Genomic DNA, 16,972 nt, shown 5'->3' on the forward strand with positions numbered 1-16,972 from the left:
CTCTACAGTGGAGTGATGGAATAACAGATTGAGAACTGAATGAATCACTTCAGAATTGAAAAGGACAAGGGAGGTTTATGTGCAGAGATGGACATCTTTAAGTCTGTATCTTTCTGAATAGAAGAACACTTAAAAATCCTTTTTTGTCTCTTGTGCTATTTCCTTGACTTAATGTTATATATTTAAGAACTTTGATTGGTAATTGCAGGCCTGCTGTCAGGGTAGGAACACCCGTACAGTTGTCCTGGGCCCTGGAGGGGGGAGGGCCACAAGAAAAGAGAAAAATATGAGGGAAAGCAAAAACGTTCAGTACCCTGTCACTATATGTCAATAGTTTACCATTGATCATATTCACCATGTAAAGAAAATATAAAATGCAACGTTTGAAGATAACCTTGGATGCCATGGATGCCAGGTTGAGTGTGTGACAGTGACAGACTGGCACAGGTGTGGAGGATGTTATAGCATAGCTCCTTATAGGTGTGTGTGTGTGTGTGTGTGTATGTTGATGAAGAGAGAAGGTGGATGAATGATGGGTTCATACTGCGCTTTCCCTTCAATCTTGTCAATAGCTCATGTTATATCCCTGTAGGGACTGAATCAAGTTGTTCCTGTTTAAATGACAAAAGAAAAATATCAGTTACTAAAGTAAAAGAATAAATAAACTCTGCAAGGAAACCCACACTGTCTCCTAAAGTACTTAAATAAGTTTTACATTAAGTCATATTAGATAAGTTATCTGCACCGCTTAACACCTAACTTAAAATCAGCCTTTATGCAAATGAAACATTGCTCTTTCTACAAAACCCTTCATTGTCATTACAAAAAGCCATCAGGTTGAGATTCACCTGCATGAACACATACTCAACAATTAAATGGCTAATATAGTAAAATACAACAAGTTCATACCCTTACATAAAATGATGCACATAGGCATACCTTTAGTTCTTCACACACACATTATGTAAAACTAAACAGATTGTAGTTTTCCTGTCAGCCATGTCCTCATTTATCTGATGAAATTCATACCCTCTACTCTTTGACTTAGACATTGTTATAAGTTGCTTTTGTAGGAAGCTGTTTGTTGGAACTATTAATTTATCAGGTCAGTGACTTACTGAAGGAAAGAAATGGTTCAAGATTGTAACTCCCTGTAAAAACATGCAGTTTTAACATGTCCGTTTTGTACAGCTTAAACATGTGGGATATAACGTATTATAGGAGGCATTTTTTTTTTGGCCTTTGGAAAGAGGCTATCTGTGTCATCCTCTTTTCAGTCTTTATGCTGAGCTTGGCTACCGAGCTGCTGACTCTCACTCCATTGTCTGTGTGTGCCTGCTTGTGTGTGCGTGCGTGGGTGCGTGCGTGTGTGTGTGTGTACTAACTTAATATTTCCTGAGTTACGAACCCTAAATTAGAATGCATTAACCCTGTCCTAAATACAAAAAAACTGCCAAAAGTCTCAGCAACCCTGTTGTTAGACATGGCAATGACAAAGAGGATTTGGGAACAACATGAACACCGAAATAATTAATGATTGACGTAAACCTTCCTTTATACAGGCTAGGACATCGAAACAGACCCAGCACAATGGTGGGCGGCCAAGGCAGTGGATATACTCAAATGATGATGCTTAAAATTCCCCATTTTGGTTTATTAGTAGACTAATAAGTAATTGCTTTACTAAATAGGGGTGTGATAAAGTAATCAATAATTTGACCAAAGAAAAATTATTTTAAAACCATTTGATTGATTTTTTGGAAATCCTTTAAACTCATTATATTCTACAAAGGTATAGGCATGGCAGTAGGAGTGCCGATTTAAGAATCAAGTTAAATATTGGAGTTTGGATTTCAGTAAAGATCAATTCTGTTATGGGAAGATTTAATTTTTCCTATCTTTAAACCAAAGTCAAGAGAAGATAAGTAGTTATTAGGTATTAGGCAACATTAGCTTTTAACATTACAGGTGATTTACAGTACACAATGATGGATATTTTTTCAGAAGATACAGTGGATGGTGAGCCATAAAGAAAAAAAAATGCCCAATGAGTACCCATTAATCAACATACAAGCCAGAAAAACATACTGAAATATGAAATAAATTAAAACTAAAATACAAGGCAATTCTCATATCAGATAAAAAAGAATGTCTTTCCACATACAAGGTGCTTACACATGAAGTGCATCTAACCTTGAAAACAGTTTGAGACAAAAGAAAGCAGCTCAAGGGTATAAGTCCATACCAAAGCCAGGGAAGGTAGAAAAAAAGGCAGATGGAGGATTCATGGCTTCAACACACCTCTATGTTAGTAAAATGACATAGCCATATCCATGAATTCTCTCAACCTGATGCTCTCACTTGGAGTGATGCAGGAAAACACCATGAAATAGGCAGCCAGCAGTTCTACAGAGTGGCAACATGGGGGAACATGCAAACTACACAAAATATTGTGTTTACCCCAGTTGACCTTGAACCAAGCACCTTCCTGCTGTAGTGCTCAACACTGAGCCACTGTCCTGCTGGTTAGTGTACTATTGCTGTACACTATAATTAAACTCTTGGTTAACTAATTTCTTGTGTGTGTGATTTGTATTGTGTGTGTGTTATTTATTTGCTCAGCAATAGCTAAAAATACACCCTCCCATTGGTGGTGAGTTAGTGAGCAAACTGTCATTTGTCAGTGAAGCGCTTTACCTCCAGGACACACTGTTGTCTCAGTTTGCTTCAATTAAACTGCATATAATATATTACAAATCTGTATATTAAAGTAATAGAACACACATTTGTTTGAGCTGTAATGGATACAAATAATCCCTAATCCACATCTACTAGTCAGTTTCTTTTTGGATGCATTCGGTCCATGATGTCCCCTACCAAGACACTGTATTAAATTTATTTTTCATAGTCTTTATCATCATGAGTCAGAGGACACAGCTAGCAGAGTTTAATCCATCCATGTTCCCTCTTCTTATCCAACATTAAGACATGCACGGTTCTCAGAGTAACATTCAATCATCCGCACACTACAAATTTGATTTAAGACTGCAATTTCATTAGCCGCACATTTTCCAAAGGACAACACCGAAGCTCATGCCCTCACATTTCATCATCATCTTTGCTTCCCCTTTTTTATTTGCCCTCTCTTCTCCTTTGCAGAGTTAACCAGCCCTTAAAAAATGGACAACATACACAAGTATTATTTTTGGTCGCAGATGCTGAGCAGACAGAAAGACAGACAGAATGCCTCTGCAAAAAAGTCTCCCCCTTTTGGCTGTAAAGCTATGACAAAGATGTGCACTGGGAGACATGACGGGAGTGATAAGTAAAAATTAATATGCCTCAGGCAGCTGACTACTGATTACTTTCTTACTATTACGGCCTCACGTTTTCCAAAGCAGTTTGCTCTGTGGTTGGTCATAAAACAGCACAGTGAGCATATGACTGGTGTGACTTATGCTTGCAAACGGCTTCCATAAGGGCATAAAATGCAACCCTGCCTAAGATCACAGGAGCTGTGTCCGGATTACATAAAAAATACTGATTCTAGTAAAAGTTTAAAAAAAAATAAAGTCTTCACTTAAAAAGATGGCACGCTTACTGTATGTGGTTTTAACAAACAGTATTTTCGGATCATGCAACAAACAAAATAAATAGAGGACCTGCTCACAGCTCTGAAAAAAGACAGCAATTGTTGGATGCTGTTGAGACAGCTCAAAGGACACATTGCAAAAGCAAATAAACGTCTAAAGACAAAGGCAGCAATGCATTTATTCTGTCTCTCAATATATTTTCTGACTCCTTTGTATACAGAATTCAGCCGAAAACCCATTTCCAAGGAGACAGTACATTTGTTGGGGATTATTTTTAGACGTTAATACGTGGACACTGATGTCTTAGTTTGGGGACAAATATGGATAAAGTCTATATCAGGCCTTGGTTACAAAGGCAATACTTGTTAGTAAGGTCATTCCAGTTGGTTTGGGATTTGTTGACCTTAAGACTAACTCAATATGGCAAGCCCTCTCCATTAAGTGGTATTCTCCACCTATTTGAGCTGTGCTTCCAACCTGGCAATAATCTGCAGCAAAACCCATGAGCTGGTGAGTGACAGGTGGCAGTTAAGCTGTTGTAGCACCTTTATTTTGTTCTTACTCCTTTCATTTATTGCCCTTGTGCTTGTGACCTTATCACTGACATGCCAAAAAAATACTGCAAGCCTTGGCTGATGTTCCACAGGGGAACAGCAGAAAGAAAAGAAACAGGGACAGGGCAGGAAAATGCCTGACTAAGCAGTAGCTGTTACCTCATTAGGACACAACGATGTTTAAAACATGAACTGCACACTCATTTTGTGCGTAATTTGACTGAGGTACAACAGGGTCGAACAAGGGAGATCCGCCAAAGTGGAAGGGTCATGATCATTAAGATCGCATTAACTAACATTACCAAGCATAGTTTCTATGACTACATCAATCTCCTTGAGGAGGTTTTCCATCTTTCTCTAAAACTCTGCATTTTTTTTTCTATTTATCTCTATCCTATTTTATTTACCCTTCAATAGCTCTGCCCCCCCCCCCCCCCCCCCCCCCCACACACACACACACACACAGACCATCCACTTTTAGAGAGCAATGTAGGCAGAAATGCCCACGGTTTGCATCATGCTGAGGAAGCAGGAATTAATTCCAATCAGCTTGAACAGGAAAGAGCCATTCTATTCTGTTCCTCTTCTGGAGTCACTCAAATATGAAGTAACCCCACCTCTGCTACATATGCATGATCAAATACACACATACACATGCACAAGGGCGGCTGTGGCTTGGTGGAAGAGTGGGTCGTCCTCTGTTCGAGAGATTGGTGGTTCGATCCCCATCTCCCCCCGGTCCACATGTCGAAGTGTCCTTGGGCAAGACACTGAACCCTGAATTGCTCCCCGTGCTGCGCATGGGTGTGTAAATGTGGTGTGAATGGTTCGATCAGATTAGATGGTATGTAGATGTCCACTGCCATCAGTGTGAATGTCTGTGTGAATGGGTGAAGTACAAGTCCATTTACCACAAATCAGCATCACGCACAAACGTCTGAGCACACATGGTATTTTGATACCGCTTGGTAGCCAAACAGACTTTAGTTTATTAAACATCAGCGGTGTCTTTGACATTAATACCATGCTATTGAAACCCCTGACACCCTTGTTCAACCGTCTTTTTCATTTCCCTAAGAATTTTAAGCAGCCACGTGTCCCACTAATACTGTTGCTCACAATAAACACACATCAAGATTAAAAGCATTGTGGTTTCAATGTCAAAAGCCTTTATGAAAATACAGTGCACCCTTACTATTACATACTCTTCTGGAGCACCTCTCCTCTGCTCCTGTTTCCCCTTTATTTCCACCTTCATCATTTGCCTCATAACAGTGTGTCAGGATACAGCTACAAAGCTCATCTGGGAGTAATGCAATTTGCCTCTCCTTTCTTTATGTGTCTTCACTGGCCCCCTTCATTTCCCATATCATTCCTACCTATGGGTCAGAGCCCTGACGGGGGGATCCCCTTCAAATGCCCATGTCACCATTCTACTTCCCTCTCATCCACACTGAATTCACTGACTGCACATCTATTTTCATCTAAGATCTACTGATTTTTTTCCATCTCAACAATTGGGGAGAATTTTAGCATATTGCTCTTGGCATTTTCTGACTTCCCATGAGTCCTGGACAAAACATTATGTTACATACCCTACTTATGCATCATGAAAAGGTTTTAATGTTTCATACAATAAACTTGTATTTATGTGTACAATATGACAATAAATGGGGAAATAAACAGTTCTTCTAATACCTGATCATTGTGAATGCAAAAATCATGTTGAGAGTGGACACTTCGATTGGAATGCGTCTATGCCTCCCTATACAACAATTCACCATGATGTCACAACAATAATATCCATTCTTCCAGTTGGCAAAAGCCTGAAGCTTGATGGCAACTGGATGGCACCACTAGTAAACAAGCCATCTGTGTAATTTAACCAGGGTAAATGGCTTGTATTACTGGGTGATCTGCACCAAAGTGGAAGTAGATTTCATAGTTGTGCATGGGTATTTACATGTCTAATTAGTATAAGAAATTGACATTGACGAGAGAAAGCTGTAAGAACCTTGTCGGTGGTTTACATTAAAAATTACTTTAGGATTTTATGATATATTTTGGAGCTGTTAAAGCATGTTATTTTAGTGTGAAGGACTGAAGTATGACCCCGGATGTTTTAACAGCATAGATGTTAATTTGAACAACTAGCCGCTCCCAGTGTTTACGGCGAGGAGATCGGGGTGTCCGACTCCGACTAAGGCCAAGAGGAGCACACGGCTAATTCACCGGTGTTAGCGTCCTTTTGAACACTCTTGCTAACACAAAGCTAAATTAGGCCATTAACACGACACATGGCACACACATTGACGCCTGTTGTTTACAAACATTCTGAAATGCCCTATATGAATATGCCAGACATGCTCTTCATTAGGTATGAAAATAGAGATTCCACACTGGAAATGTGCACAGTTGGGTTTCAATGTCTCTACGTCAGCTCTTTGCAGCTAACATAAATAGGCAAACAATATCAGTGTCATCATGGCAACCGCAGAGATCTCTGAGCTGCACAACCTTAAAACGGATAAAGATATATACCAAAGATTGGTGAGTCAGTGTACATTTTATATAACTTTATATTAGACAATATTGAACCTGTCTAAAAGAAGAAACACTCCATTAGGTTTAGCCTAATAACCCTGTTATTGACCTCATTACACATCCCTGTAGGCTATATTATGTGCAACTTTGGGCCATCCTGAGCTCAATGCTTTAAATAGCTACCCAGTGACCAAACTACATGTTTCTCGCCTTACCTATGGGTGACAGCTCTGCCACACTACCGATGTAAGGACCCTCCAAGAACTTGGGCTCACTGTCATTGATGTCTTGGACCTTGATGACAAACTCTGACTCCGGTTCAAGAAGATCATTGGAAAGTCGGTCCCGGGCCCGAGCCCGAAGTGTGTAAAAAGCCTTCTCTTCTCGGTCCAGTCTCTCTGTAGCATGGATGTCTCCTGTTAGCTCATCGATGAGGAAGATGGTGCCTGCCCCTTCTCCAGAGATAGTGTACTTGATGTTGCCCTCACCTTCGTCAGAGTCTGTATGGATCTGTAAATTAGCACAAAATAAATGTGAGGACAGTTCATAAAAAGGAGGCACCCCCATAGGCCTATATTTTTATTTTATTTCACTGTAACATAATGGCAATCCTTACACCCTGAAGTAATGTTTCTAATAGTACTTTGCAACATGAAATACATTTTATAGGAAACCTACAGCAATACTGTGCCAAGATTATGTTGTTACCAAGGAGGAAAATGTTGATATTGACAATTGTTCACAGAAAATGTCTTACATTTATTTTCCCTGTAATATGGGCTCTTGCACTACAACATCCATCCGTAGCAACAAAAGCCTGATTTCATTTTTTTATGGTCATGTTTAAGCTCCATTCCTTTACCAACAGAGTTGGTTAATGCTGCAAAATTCAATAGTGATTTGAAAAACAAAATAGGCCAAATGTACTATTCTATCATGTAAACGTAACCAAAATCTCTCCCCAACCAAAATAATTTGTTGCCAAAACCTAAAGAAAGGCAGGATAAATTGTTTAATTAGACATCATTCATACTGCTACATAAATAAAAACAAAGTTGTCCTTCTTGAAAATGGTTTCATAGTGTTGCAGTAGCTATTTTTCATTGAGATTACTACATCACACATTTTGCATGGACTTTTCTGTTTTGTTTATACTGCTGTGAATACTGATGGTTTGTGTTTTGTGTTGATAGTCAGAAAATGACATTTGGTCACCAGCCGTGACCAAAAGAAATTAATACATTCCCTCCACCCATGCCCTTATCTTATCCCCCCCTATAGCAATTGCAGCTTAAGGGCTTCTCAGAGCTCCCTACAGACCAACCATCATCGTTGTCATGAAAAAAAGGCCCCACAGTTCTAGTGATGATTTACACCGTTTCTTTACAGTGTGCCCTTCACAGGATGTGATGCCCAAATTAGGAGATCAAAGTCATTTCAAAGATTGGTAAAGGTAGAGACATAGAGGTGCCATGCTGAAAAATGAACTTAAAAGAGCCCTTATAAATCAGAGCTAAAGTTCTACCCTAATGTGATTAGAAGACATTCCAGAGGCAGCAATAGGAGCAGCATTGGTCCCCCATCCCAACCTCCCCTTTGGCTCTTTAGTGAGCACTAGACCTGCTCTCTCTCCCTATCTCTCTTTCTCTTTCTTTCGCTCTCTCGCTGAAATTATAATTCAGAGCTGTCTATGCCGTATAACTGTGACTCAATCTACTGAGCAGACCAGGGGAGAGGGGAAATCGCCCTGGCCTCCCTGGTTAATATTTTATAAAGGTTTAATTAAATACAGGCTTCTATCACCCTTGCAGGGGTTTTCATTAAGTATTTGTCGTAAAACCACAGAATAATGCAAGCCTGTGCTTTGATATTGCTTCCCTCATCCATTTTACCCTCCCTTTTTATCTATCTGTTTTTCCTTTTCGCACCATTCTGAATCATCCTGAAGACAAATACATGAACAGTCAGAGGAAATATACTGCCACATACTTTGGCGGTATCAATATTTCAGATATAATAAAGGAAGTTTCATTGGTCCAAACTGTGAAAGTTATCCAATAAAAGTGTGCACAGTCATGCACTACTGGATATGTTTGCTCCAGATGCTTACTCTCTCTCTCTATTTCCAAATTAGAATCTGCAGATAAGAATGTGTGTAATTTGTCATCATGTAATTCAATTGCACAAATGCTGGCACCATGCGTGTAAGTTTCTACCGACTGTACATGTGCTCACCCAGCCACACACACTGTGGCTATTGTACATCATTGCTTACATAAGCACAAACACACACATGCACATATTCATACATGGTGAGTTCATCATTCTGCTGGGATGTAGCCATTTCTCCCCCCTCCGGCGGGATATACCCGTCCGTCAGTCAGTCTATCTTCACTGGAGTGATTCAAGTTGACAGCTTGAAAAACACACACACTACGCTTAGCTAAGTTGTTCTTAGCAAACAAAAGGTCAGAGACAGGACATCAGTTTTTTAGCCAAAAATACCTAGTCCACCCTTAACAAATTTACATGAGAAGAAGATGGAGAGAAAAAAACATTCCACCTTTTCCACTTAATTTAGTAAATCTTTGATGTGACTGAATATGGAGAGAAACATGTGAGTGAAAGATACTGCCTGAGGTGAAAAGGACAGACAAACAATAGGAATTAAGTCGATGTTGTTTAGGTCAGTGGTTTGGCCTGCTGCATCACAGGGTGTGACACAGCTTTGGAGACAATAAAGGTATGTTAGAACACTTAATGCACAATTTGTGTGAAAATGTATACTCCTTCTCAAATTCATAGCTCAATCCCCATTGTAGTCAGACTGCACAGCTGACACAGCACTGTAGAGTCCGGCTACAATGCTTAATATTCTTGGATAGGGGAAAAAAGCTCAGGCTCATTTGCATCAGAAGTAGCACTGTTTTTTTTTAGTTATTTTACCCTATTTTAACCTCTTTCTTTCTACTTTTTTACTCTTCTTGTGAAGATATCATGTGTTTTATATACAGTATATCCTATGGATATTTCTAACTTTAAAATGCAACCAAGAACCAGTTTTTCAATTACTCAAGAGAGGAACTGCTGGCTCTGTGCACAAAGGGATGAGCTGGGGAAGACCCAGGGGCTACAAGGCTGGGGCAAAGCTAGGCTGGAGTGAAGCTAAAGACCAAGCATGCGGAGAATCGGAGACGCTACAAGCCATCGATTCCATTCGTAATCATGGGGAATGTGAACTCGCTGCCGAACAACATCGACGAGCTGTCCGCACTGAACAACCAGTGGATCTACCATGAGAGCAGCTTGAGACATGGCTAAACCACCTCTTACGGGATGCTAATGTGGATCTGCCAGGATTCACTACCGTGAGAGCCGTCAGAAACACAGCGAGCGGAAAAAGCAAAGGTAGGTGACTCATCATGTATGTGAACAACCGTTGGTGTAACCCAGGACATATCTAAAGTAAAGACAGTCGTATGTTGCCGGGACCTCGAGCTGCCTATGCCATATTATCTGCCAAGGGAGTTCAGTCACGTGATCACCGTCTCTATTTACATCCCTCCCAGAGCGGACGTAGCCACTGCCTGTGACAAGATCCACTCAGTCACTGCAAGGCTGCAGCCCATCACCCTGAGGCATGCTATGTAGGGGATGCATACAGAGCGACTCCCCTCCCTCCACTGTGGAAGTCTGATCAAAACCTAGTTGACCTTTAGCCACTGTATACCCCCCTAGTCCAAAAACAGCTGGTGACAATTCACAGCATCAGGAGTTGGTCCCGAGATGGAAAGTGCCCTGAGAGACTCCACAGTCTGGGATGTGCGGATCTACCCGCACGGTGAGGACATAGAGGGGATGACACACTGTCTGACGGAGTACCTGAACTTCTGCGCAGACGTGGTCTCCCCTGTCAAGACTGTCCGCTGTTAGCCTAATAAGAAGCCATGGGTAAGGTGGGAAGTTAAGGCTGTCCTCAGCAAGAAGGCTTTCTTCAGGAGCAAGGACAGGGAGGCCATTAAGGCAGCACAGCAGGAGGTGAAACACTGTGTGAGGGAAGCTAAGGACAGCTACAGGATAAAGGTGGAGCAGAAGCTGTGGGAGAACAACATGAGGGAGGTCTGGGAAGGTGTGAGGAGCATCACAGGTCACAACACAAGGACCAGAGCTACAGGGGAGACAATAGAGAGCGCAAATGAGCTGAATGACTTCTTCAACAGATTTAACCAATCCTTGCCCCCCCCCACCCTCACTACAGCCATCTCTCCTTCTTCCCTCTACACACCTCCACCCTGAAACCACAACACCCCCCTCCTCCACCTCAACACAATCGCCGCCTCACATCACCACAGACCAGGTCAGAGCACAGCTGAGGAAGCTCCGACCCAGGAAAGCAGCAGGCTAAAGTGTGTCCGAGACTACTGAAGACCTGCACTGCAGAACTCGGGGAACCACTACAATGGATCTTCAATCTTAGCCTGCAGCTTGGGAGAGTGCCTACCCTCTAGAAGACTTCCTGCATTGTCCTGGTTCCCAAGGAGAACAGGCCCAGCAAGCTGAATGACTTCCGACCGCTGGCACTCACTTCACACCTGATGAAGACGATGGAGCAGCTCTTCCTCATCCTCCTCAGACCCCAGGTACAACAAGTTCCAGGACTGCCTGCAGATTGTGTATCAGCTAGATGTTGGTGTGGAGGATGCCAGCCTCTACATGCTGCACCGAGTCCACTCCCATCTGGATAAGGGAGGTGAAGATTCTCTTTTTGGACTTCTCCAGTGCCTTTAATACCATCCAGCCTCCTATACTTCAGAACAAACTGAACAGGATGGGACTGGACCCCTATCTGGTGGACTGGGTCAGAGACTACCTCACTGACAGGCCACATGACGTCAGGCTGAAGCACACCACGTCTGACACTGTGGTCAGCAGCACTGGAGCACCTCAGGACCTGCCACCTCGGACATCTGTTACAACTCGGAGCTGTGTCACATACAGAAGTACACCAATGACAAAGCCATCTTGTGATGTATCAGGGGTGACAGAGAGGAGGGTTATCGGAGTCTGGTGGGCGACTTTGCTCTCTGGTGCCACACTAACCACCTACAGCTCAATACCTCCAAGACAAAGGAGCTGTTCATTGATATTCGGAGGTCCAGACCAAGACCACTACCAGTCTTGCTAGAAGGTGCTGAGGTGGAGGCTGTGCACTCATACAAATATCCCAGGCTGTGGCTGGACAATAAGCTGGACTGGACAACTCACACCAGCCACCTGTACAGGAAGACACAAACAGGTTGTACTTCCTGAGGAGACTGCAGTCCTTCAACATCTGCAGCAAACTGCTGTGGGGGTTGGACAGCCCTAAGCCCCTGTTGCAGCAACAGTGCCCTAGCAAAATACTGCTCAAAATACTTATGGGAACACTTAAATAACAAATCAGATCTTGAAGATCAAATAAATAAAGTTGAAAAGCTCAATTAATATATAATAACATTATATTACAATTAGTACACTGTATAATTTGTTGAGAACAAAATTATGTAACAATGGTCAAAGGAAAACAGAATCATCATCCCACTGAAAGCTGGATTTCAAAATCACACTGATCATGGCAACTCATAATGTGACTACCTAGTGTGTATGTGCCTGTATGCACTCTGGACGACGTCTGGGCTTCTGATGAGTTGGCAGATAGTATCCTGGAGGATCTCCTCGCAGACCTGGATCAGGGCATCAGGGAGCTCTTGGGCAGTCTGTGACTGTACTTTTTGGCAATGTATGCACTGATACATAACATGCAGAATTGGATTTTTGTCAGGGGAACCTGAGGGCCAGTCAGTAGCACCAATGCCTTCGTTGTTCGGGAACTGCCTACTCTCTCTGGCCACATGAGCCCAGGCATTGTCCTGCACCAGGAGTAACTGAGGCCCACTGCACCACTGAAGATCTGACAATCACTCTGAGGATTTCATCCCTGTACCTAACAGCATGTCATGGAGGTCTGTGCGAGCCTACAATTAAATCCTTACCTAGACCACCACAGACGCACCGCCAAACTCTTTCAAGTCTGTCACATGTGCTCAGTGTCAACCTGTTCTCGTCTGTGAAGAGAACGCAGCACCAATGGCAGACCTGCCAATTCTGGTGTTCTCTCGCGGATGCCAGTCCAGTGCTGGGCTGGGAGCACAGACCCCACAAGAGAACGCTGGGCCCTCATGGCACATTAATGGCAACTGTTTCCGACAGTTTGGTCAGGAACATGCACACCGTATCGTGCTGGAGATCATTACATTTTCAAGTTTTCTTCCACATAAAATGAATTCAGTGATTACTGTCTGTACATCCATGGTTAAACAGGAAACATGAACTTCTAAGTAATTTGGCATACTAATTGTTGGTAATTTACCAATATAATACAATTAATATAGAAAGAATGTGGATTTTTTAAATTCAAATTACTTCATAACCAGCATGGAAAGAATGATTATAGCAACCGGTAACTCCCTCAACATACAGTAGGGCATAGCAATATAGGGTAGATGGCTAAAAGTCGGAACCTATTCCTTAAACCAACAAAAAATGTGCATTTGTTATCATAACTTAGCAGTTATTATGATTCAGCATCTGGCTTTAAGTTAAACGTTACAAAAGCAGTAGTTGGCAATGCCTTCGGGTTTACAGTGGAGGGCTGTGGGGTGACTAAGGGCATAATGAGGTTGTTGATGCCCTGTCAGGTTCACCTTTGGGTCATAACAGTGTCTAGCTGTCACTGAAGGGGGTGACATATGACTCACATGCAGTGATGGAAAGTTTCCTTGTTGGTAGTCAGCTCTTTTGAGTTTGTACATCAAAAGTATGTGAAAGAACAAACTCATCTTAAGTAAATGCATGACGGAGTGGTTAGTAAAAATTTAGTATTGGAAAGACATTGCTTTTACATCTGTAGGATCTGCAACCCAAACCCTGCAAGTCTATTGACACGCTTGTGAATTTGAATCGAAGATGTTTACAGACTCTATGCACAAGCAAATGTACTATCTAATAACAGAATCTCATAACAGTAGAGAAGAATAGAATAGAATGGCGAGACGTTTGTGGAGCACAATTTCACATTTCCAGTGGAGCTATCAAAATGTGGACTGCACTGAATCCTTGGTTTATTGAGGGTTTCAAAGCAGGAGCAAATTGGCTGTCTTATATTTAAGTCTGTATAATCAGGAGTAGGCCTGCCACATTTCACTGCAGCTTGTCAAGCTCTCTGATCTTAACAACTTCAAAGTGTTAACAAGGTGACTGTATTAGAGACAGCCAAGGTGGAGACAGCTATGGGGAAGGAAGGTTACAGACCATGGGAGACAGAGCCAAAGACGAGAGGGGAGAATCAATGGTGGCATAGTGGAGAGTAAAAGATAAAGAAGAAAGTCAGAGGGAGAAGACAAATAAAGATCAGGGGGCGATCATGCTGGGATAGGTGGCAGACTAGTAAGTGGATGGAAGCATGCACATAGGACAGAAAAGAGCCACATAAAATGGTAATGACATTATTTAAAAACAATTTCAAAAGATGTCAGAGCAGAGTCAACAAAAAGCATTCTTATGCTTTTAAATGGGAAATGTGGCTCCATACAACACCGTGTACAACAGCACCGCAGCTTCTGATATTTTTTTGTTTCTCTTTGATGACAACCTTGCGATGTTTGGACCTAGGTTTGACTAATTATAGCTTGGATCATTGCAATGAGGAGAATTTCTTTAACTGGCATAGTATGTGTATTTTTCTGTTGTTTGATTAACTGTGTCCATGGCCAAAGACTTTTTCCTCTCATTCATAAACACACACACACACAAGGCATTCAAATTATGTCACCCAAGGCTGCTCGGGTATCACAAAGGAACTCTACAGACAGTAAAGATCTCATAAATATCTTCTTTTTTTTTAACGTATTTCCTCTGACAACTGCTATGATAGAAGGAAAGGAAACAGCAAGTTGAAAACTACTTAGAATATGCTTATTTTGAGGATTACACCATACTAAACTTCACCAAACCAAGGATGTGATAAGCCATAAATCAATTATATATATATAATAATAATAATAATAAATATATAATATATATAATAAAGATATATCTTCTTTATATAAGAAGGATGTAGACATTTTGGTTGACAAAAAAGATGAGCCATCTTTTTCATTTGGCTTCAAGTTGAAAGACAAGTAAAAACAAAAGGGCCAAAAAAAAATCACCTTGGACATGGACAAGGAGTGTGTTTAAGTTTCATGCTGAGACAGGATAAAGAAATCCATGTCAGATACAGCCATAAAAATTGTTGCAAAAAATATAAAAGCACATGCTACATACAAACTCCACACAAACACTCTCTTAAAATAGAGTTATTTCTGTCAGCTTTTGTCAAGATAGAGGATAAAGAAACATGGCAGAGGAAAAAAAGAATGTGTCATTTTTGCCTTTAACAACAGCCATTTAGGATTATCTGGGCTCAACAGTAGCTCTGCCTCTGACAAAAGTCCACTTTCTGAGTGTTCCCTATTCCCTTCATTTTATTACAACACATTTTTTTGAAAAGTAAATGGCAAGAAGTAAAAATATAGTTGAATCATTTAAGTCACCAAGGATTTATTATATCAAACTTACTGACCAAAGCTGCCAATTTAATGCCATGTGAGTGGTCATTTTATTGGTAGATCTGATTTCATTAGCAGAATAGTGGCAGCCAAAGTGTGAGCCAGCTTGGCAAGTTTGCTGAGTTATGTAATTAATGTGAAAAAAATCCTTGTTGTAATTATCCAGTACAGAGGCACACTGCTTGGCTTTAATCCTCTACTGCTCAATTTAAAGTGTTGACACCAAAAATTGTCCATCTGTGTGTGAGAGAGAGAGTTACACACAGACAACACTGCAACTACACTCACACAAACCATTTATTATACCGATAGCACTGGTCGATGTCCTAGTCACATGAAGTGCAATAACGTTAGATAATGTTATTAATAAAATCATTAATAAAATCATCTAGTTCCACCTCCTGCTGTGTCACTCCCACGAGTTTTCATCAGCTCTTTTATATCTGTTCACTTCCCTGGCACCCTGTCCTTTAATGAATCACTAGTCAGTGTATGAAGTATCTCTTAGCAGCCTCCCCTCTTCCTCCACTCTTTCCTCATGTACCACTCAGTTTCTCTTTATTTATCTCTCCGTCTCCCAACAGACAGAAATACAGCACAATCACAATCGCAGACAATTAATGGCCAAATGATAATTATTCTGTAACACCCAACCCTTCTGTAGAAACATCTCCATTAATTTGTAGGAATAGAGAGATCAATATATGCAGATGCAATATTAGCCGGTCAACCGCAATGTCTAAATGATTAGAAACAAGGGGATCACATGATGGATGTGTATGACTCATCGCTGAGTCTCGTGCTGCCTGCATTAATATCCTATCTTTTCAAATCATGTCCTATAAGGCAATCAAATCTAACATGCTGTCTACTCCAATGAACTCGCTGAAGTTTTTTTCGAGAGACAGCTGATGAATGGGATGGTAATAAGATGATGATAATTATAGTAAATGTCTTACCTTTCCTACGTAAAGTGGCTCTGTGCCTGTGTACTCCTCCACCACAAAAAACTGGTTCCACACCCATCCTCTCTTCACGCGATCCAACGACGAGGGTCCTTGCTCCTGTCTACTCCCTCCTGTGGTCGAACCACTAGTCCTTGAGGCCTTGCACAAGCCAAAACTACAGCAGCTAAGAAAAGCCAACAGTGTCCAAGCCCCTGTTGTCCAAGAAGGCGTCATTTTCAATAAAGCAAATAAGTTAATAGGAAAAGATAAAAAATAAATTTGTTCTGGGTCTACATGGAATATAAAAGACGTAGACAAGAAGAGTGTTTCAGTTGTAGTTCTATACCAAATAAAACTCTGCAAGGGCAAACTTAAAAGTAAGAACTTGAAAGTTAATCCATGGGATCACAAATATATCTGAGGTTATCACTTGAATACAGGGCACATCATGTAGCATATTGGATTCCTACCACCTGCAGAGTGCAGGTTTGTATTGTAACACAGTCAGTATCTGCCCAACCTCGTATAGCACCTTTTCCGATAATGACCTAAAGTAGTGAAGGACTGTCTTTCTAATTGAAATTTTTGAAGGAAACAAAAAGATCAGATTTTACTGAGCTGTCTCACTAATCAGTGGGGAATCAGGGAGAGACAGGCAAACTATGGCCTTGAGAAACACGCCCTTG

General features: G+C 41.3%; 1 protein-coding gene across 1 annotated transcript in view; it reads right to left on the reverse strand.

Annotated features, from left to right (window-relative positions):
* cdh22 (cadherin 22) overlaps nt 1-16,520 on the reverse strand; it is a gene marked incomplete at both ends in the record, with an annotated part of 86,216 nt that extends 69,696 nt beyond the window's left edge. The window contains 2 exons of the mRNA XM_083938947.1: nt 6,907-7,201; nt 16,299-16,520. Coding sequence (XP_083795073.1) covers nt 6,907-7,201; nt 16,299-16,520 — 517 coding nt within the window. The remainder of the gene's footprint in view (nt 1-6,906; nt 7,202-16,298) is intronic.
* Nucleotides 16,521-16,972: the final 452 nt, after the last annotated feature.

This window comes from Echiichthys vipera, assembly GCF_963691815.1.
Source record: "Echiichthys vipera genome assembly, chromosome: X".
NCBI classification, from domain to species: domain Eukaryota; kingdom Metazoa; phylum Chordata; class Actinopteri; order Perciformes; family Trachinidae; genus Echiichthys; species Echiichthys vipera.